The 6000-nt window shown below is 52.5% G+C and overlaps 1 protein-coding gene across 5 annotated transcripts in view; it reads right to left on the bottom strand.

Moving 5' to 3' along the window:
* Positions 1 to 2183: 2183 nt before the first annotated feature.
* The window catches only part of ZMIZ1 (zinc finger MIZ-type containing 1), a 192404-nt gene continuing 188587 nt past the window's right edge, over positions 2184 to 6000 (bottom strand). For all 5 annotated transcript variants that reach the window (XM_047762411.1, XM_047762414.1, XM_047762413.1 and 2 more), the window contains one exon: positions 2184 to 5823. In XM_047762411.1, the coding sequence (XP_047618367.1) occupies positions 5716 to 5823 (108 nt within the window). In that variant the 3' untranslated portion in view covers positions 2184 to 5715. The remainder of the gene's footprint in view (positions 5824 to 6000) is intronic.

Here is a 6000-nt window from a genome sequence, read left to right as displayed (position 1 = left end):
CTGTGTTGAGCCAGGTCCTCGCTAGGCTTTTCCTGTGCATGCTTCTCACTCTAGGCCCACAAGGAAGTAGTTGGTCTTGGGAGGAGTTAGTGGGGTGGGGTGGGCGGGTCTCCACGCAGCCTTGCGAGGTGGTCACTGGCCTGTATTTAGCTGTATTCGGGCTTCAAGCTCTGAAGCTGGACCAGCAGGAAGGTTTGCTTTTTATCAAGAAGTCAGGGGAGCATACCCCCTTGCCTTTTCTGCCCCACCCCCTGCCCACTTCCTGCCTTTAAGGCAATGGCGTTCAAACTTTTTTTTTTTTTTGGCTTTTTGTCTTTTTAGGGCCGCACCTGTGGCACAGGCACATGTAGGTTTCCAGGCTAGGGGTCCAATCAGAGCTACAGCTGCTGGCCTACACCAGAGCCACAGCAATACCAGATCCGAGCTGCGTCTGTGACCTACACCACAGCTCACGGCAACGCTGGATCCTTAACCCGCTGAGCGAGGCCAGGAATCGAACCCAAAACCTCATGGTTCCTTCCTAGTCAGATTTGTTTCTGCGGCACCATGACGGGAACTCTCAAACTTTTTGTTTTTAACCACAACCCACAAGTATGAATTAACATTACATCATGATTCGGCAGACACACACATACACACAACTGTAAGAAAATTTCTCAATACAATGCTCACCCTTACTGTGTTGGGCACCCTTGATGTTTTTCTACTTTATCCACATCTGTTTCTTTTAAAAGTGCTGGTCACAACCCACAAAGCTGATTTCACCGACCACTGGATGGGGTCATGGAGAAGCACTGCTCCAAGACAGTGCGGAGCTGGGGGTCCCCTTTGGGAAACTCACTGATGCTACTCACCTCTCTTCTGGGAGGATCTGTTCTCAGACAAAAATGTCTCCTGCTCTGTGAAGCCGGAAGAAGGGAGTGGCCACAGGATTCCATTTTGAATGTGAATTCGCCTTCTCCTCCTCACCTTTCATCTCCCTCGGAGAAGAGAAACTGGCAGCCCTGGAGAAGCCTGGGAGGTGAAGGAATTCCTGGTCCCCAGTTCTCCACGGAAGCAGTTCCATGGCGGATGACACCCTGCGCATGTCCTCCTGGCTCACTCTGGCGCATGCACGTGCGTACACGTACATGTACACATGCGCGCACACACACACACGCGCACGCGCGCGCACGCATGCTCACAGACCTCCACTCTCTGTTGACACACCCCCTTCCCCTCCACACACACTCCAGGGGATATACTTTGGGGTGCCTGCCAGCCCCCACTTCCTTCTTAGGGCTTGCCTTCACCTAGTCTCTAAGGAGGGGAGGCCATGACAGCCACAGTTGCTTTTGTTCTATCTCCTGAGGCCAGAGCTGAGTAGAAGGGGCCAGCAGTTGGCTGCTAGGCTTTGAGAATCAGATTCACTTCCCCAAAGTTTAGGAGGAGACACAGGATGGGCAGTCATTTGCGAGTTGGAGGCTGTAAGGACAGTTAGAACTGGGACCTGGATAGGGGCTGTAGCAGAGAAACCTATGTAAATCACAGTTATGCAAAAAAAGACCCAAGTCTCCTTAGAGGAGGTGGGGTGGCCAGAGAGAGGTGGTTAACGGGACAGCGTCTGTGTAACCATGACTAGATTCCTCTTCCTCAGCCCAAGGAGTCCACACGGAGCTTGTTATCAGAGTCCGGCCCACATTGCACACGCTCCCTGTGGCACACTGGGTCTGAGTCCCCACACCCCATACAGAGCCTGGCCTTGTTCAGGGCCCCCTCCTTGCCTGCCTGTCCATCCCACCATCAGGCACAGGGCCTGCTGGAGACCTGGACACACCGGGAGGCAAGAGCACTGGGCTCTGAACATCCTTCTGACCCAGGTTCCAGAGCCTCTTCCAGGAACACCTGTCAGAGGCTCTTCCAACTTAACACCTGGCTGATTTTTCTTTTTTTTTTCTTTTTTCTTTTTGTAGCATGATTGGGCAGGGGTGGTGGTTTAAAAGCAAAACAGAAACACCCATACCACTCCTTAACATTCACAAAATAGCTAATTCGCCAAACCTTTGTTTTTTTGTCCATTTATTTAGAAAAAAATTAACATGGGCAAATGAGATACCTCAGTGTTACAACAGAGTATAGAAATGTCTAGCAATAGTCAAATAATTTGATCTTTAAATACAAAATAACCACATGAACACCTAATATACAGGTTTCATCTGAATACATATTTATTAGATAAATATTAGAGGTTGTCACATCATCTAACTACATACAGCTTTGCAAGACTAGAAATCACAATTAGTTTTCTGACCAGTTTAAAGTATGAAATGATTGCATTGTACAGAGATGTACAAAGACAATGACGGTCGCCGTGGGAGTAACTTCAGGCTGCACGGTGGGCGTGTTCGTGTGTGTACGTGTGGATCACCTGCGATCATGATATCAAAAATTATACAAAGTATGAATTTGGTTACAATTTTCTTCTGAAATCCCCGTTTCTTTTCATTATTTCCATAGCACCCTAAAAATACACAGGTGGCAGGACTAGTACACTGAAGCTAAATAGTACATGTAGATAAAATAAAAAACAAAACGGAACAAAAATTCCTTTCCACACAGAGTCAGAGTATATTACATGAGTGAGACAGATGCGGAGGGAGACCTCACATACGCTAACAGACAGGATCTAGTTTTTCCACGTCAAGATGGAGTTCCAAGCCTTTTTTTTGTTTGTTTTGTTTTGTTCCGTAAAATAAAAACAATACACATTCCAAGGGAAATGAATGCATCTGTTAACATGTCTCTATTTCTCATTTACATATGTACACACGTCCCTTGAGTCACTGCTGCCGACGTCGCCCTATCTGGATGGGTCAGGCCGAGGGAGCAGACATGTAGCTCTCTGGGGGTTCAGGGCCTCCGTTAGGGAGAAAGTATCAGAAGTTTCTTAAAAAATAAAAATGGCTACAGGAACATGATACATGGGTAAAGCTTCAAACCAAGGAGATGGGGCGATCGCTTGTACTTGGGCCGTTCCGCTTGCCCGCCGGTGCCCTGTCCATCCCGTGGAGTGGAGGCAGAAACATGCCTGAGGCCTGGGTGGATGCTTGTCGTGGAGAAGTGGCTTGCTGAGGCATCGTTTTTTTTTTGTTGTTGTTGAGGTTACTTATGGCTCCAAGTAGTCATCCGAGAGGATTAGGGAAGCATCTCCCCGGAGTTCAGAACCGCCCCTGCTTGGGGAGGCTGTGGTCACCTGAATGTCACCAGCTGGGGCTCGCTCCAACCCCAGGCGCCTTGATGCCTCCCTCCCTGCCCCGCCCCCCTTGGCCTGGCTCCAGAATTACCTGGAAGAGTACTGTCCCCAGAGCATGGGCTTCAGGCACCCCAGTTCTGGAAAGCTCTTTGCTGAACTTGCTGGTGGAGGCTCACTTGGGAGGGGACCCAGGAAACCTGCCTCAGGTGCCAAGCCCACGGCTTCCTCCGAGATGGCTGAGGGAGGTGCCTGGAGCCTGGGCTGTGGGAGCGTATCGGCCCTTGGTGCTCGCAAGCTGTGGACAAGTCCATGAGCAGAGTGGGGCATCCTCATAAGAACCAGAACGGACCCTGGGCCTTTCTGAGAAAACGTTGCATGGCAGGAAGCGGGACCTTCTAAGGAAGGTGTCTGTAAGTCTGTCTGGGGTGGAACATTCCCGGATGGCCTGACACAGCCTGGGCTATCGGCCACTGGGCAAAGATGGCTACATGCTACCTGGTGTCGTCTTTGTTCCCACCAGCCAACTGGGGATGGCTCGAAACAGTGGGTGGCCTGGTCTTCTAACTCATGGTACAGCCACCCATGTTCTTCGTCCCTTCATCTGTACAAATGGCCCTGGTTGCTTTTTTGTTTTTGTTTGTTGTTTTTTTTTTTTAAAAAAGGGACTCGGTCTTCTGTGGTTGAGTCAAGGTATTTTAAAAACACCAGCAAAGGCTATAACCAGGTCATGAAAATGTTGAATATTATCAAAGACAATACTAAAATATTCACAAAGATATTTACAAAAGCAATTCTTAAAATAATTGATTTGCATACGGAACACCAGGCTGTTTGAAAAAACCTCGACAACAGGACAAAGGAAAAGGGGCAGGGACAGGACGATGGCAGCTTTCCTACAGAAAACCTTGTGCCGGGGCCCGTCTGGCACAGTGACTGGAAGTCAACAGCTGGGGCCAACGTTCCGGTCACATCTAGAGGAGTGCTGAGGATCCCCCCAAACAGAGAGGGAGAGGGAGACTGAGATTACGGACAGTGGACGGGGGAGCAGGCGAGGGCCCCAGCAGCGAAGGCAGGGGCGCGACACATTTACAGAGGGAACCCAAGCGACCCAATGGCCCGGCAGCATCAGGGGCCACATGGCTCAGGGGAGCCTGGAACCAATGCACAAAAAGCTACTGCTCAAGACTTGGAGCAGTAAGCGGGATGGAGCAAAGTGGTGGAGGGAGGCTGCTTCTGCTGGAGTGAGCAGGAGTGTGGGGGTAGAGGGACACAGAGGGAAGGAGAGGCTGGCAGCCAAGTGTGGCATCTGAGACAGCCACAGAAACACCACGGGATGCTCAAGGGCACACAGGGCAACATAGTGGGTTGAAGCCTTGGGGCAGAGAAGCACAGGGACAGGCCAGACCAGACAGAGGACCGGAGAGAGAGGGATGCCTGGGGTTCCTGCGCTGAGCTTGCGCATCTCCTGCCTTTCCACCATCGACCTTGCCGTCCGGATGGCCAAAGGGGTACGAGGACAGCGGGAAGTGGTGTCCCCTGAAACAGTCTTGGGGAGGTGGGGGAGGGGGGAGCAGGAGGAAGGAAACAGAACGTATGGAGAGAAATGGTTCGCTTGCTGTCCAAGTCCAATGTTCCTTTTCTCCAGATGACTTCATAGCTTTAAGCTGCTTCGTTTGAAAACGGAGTGGCTTGGAGCAAAGTTCTAAGTTGCCGTTTCTATTGGACTCCAACTCTAGCCGGCAGTACCCCACCCCCCAACTAAGGGCACGATTATTTTGGCTGGGTTCTCTCTCTCTGCTCCCCTATAGCCGGGCCCTGGCCTGAGTCCAAAGGTTGCTGAGGAGGCCTTGACTCCCTTTCCCACCGGTCCCCAAGCAGAAACGGCTCACCCTCTCTCAAACACAGAATCTCGTCCTCTTTTCCACTTTCTGAGAGTGTTTATAGGGGATCCTGGCTTCGAGGTCAGAGATCAAAGTGACAACCTTGGCCCCTGAGAGTTCTCTTTCCCAGAGGTTTGTGCTTTTCCGTGGTGGGTGGTGGTGGTGGTAGGCAGGCCGTTCTCACTGCCACCAACTGCTGCTGCTCCTCCAAGGCTCGGGGCTGCTGGAGTCTGGGTGGCCCTCCCTCAGGTTCACAGTCACTTGGAGGCGGCTCTGGGCCAGGAAGTGGGGAGGCCGGGTTACAGTTTAGAAACTGGAAGAACCTGGGGGCACTGGAGGGTCGTTCGGAAGCCGCCGTCAGTATGTGCCCCCGCCCTGGGCCGGCGCCCCGTCTCGAGGGTCATCTTCATCTCGAGGGTCATCTTCGGGGCCTGCTCTGGCCGTGGGCTCCAGACCCACGGCGCCTTCACAGTGCACCCTCCCGCCCCTCCACACTGAGAAGGCGGCGGTCCGAGGGCACGGGCTCCCAGCGGGAAGGTGTATGTGGGGCAGACGGGAAAGGAGGTCGTGTGGGGAGGGGTGGCCCCGTCGGAGGGGCGGGCTTCAGTTGTTCTCAAAGAGAGACAGGAGGTCATCGTTACTATTGCTCGGCAGGTCGGGGGGGTCCAGGTACGAGAGGAGCTCGTCCGGGTTTGTGAGTTCTGGAAGGAGCTGGAAAAGAAGTATAGATGCCCAGATAAGGTGGTGGCCGAGGGCTGGGCTAGCCCAGGGTGAGGAAGGCAGGGCACCCCTCGGCCTATTCATTTGCTCTCTACCTGGCTCCTAGGGTCCTGGCCCAAACAAGGGAAACTAGCAGCGCTGTGATCCCCAGACGCACCCAGGCCACCG

The sequence above is a fragment of the Phacochoerus africanus genome, chromosome 15, assembly GCF_016906955.1.
Source record: "Phacochoerus africanus isolate WHEZ1 chromosome 15, ROS_Pafr_v1, whole genome shotgun sequence".
Classification (NCBI taxonomy): Eukaryota; Metazoa; Chordata; class Mammalia; order Artiodactyla; family Suidae; genus Phacochoerus; species Phacochoerus africanus.
This window is presented reverse-complemented; position numbering and strand designations above follow the sequence as displayed.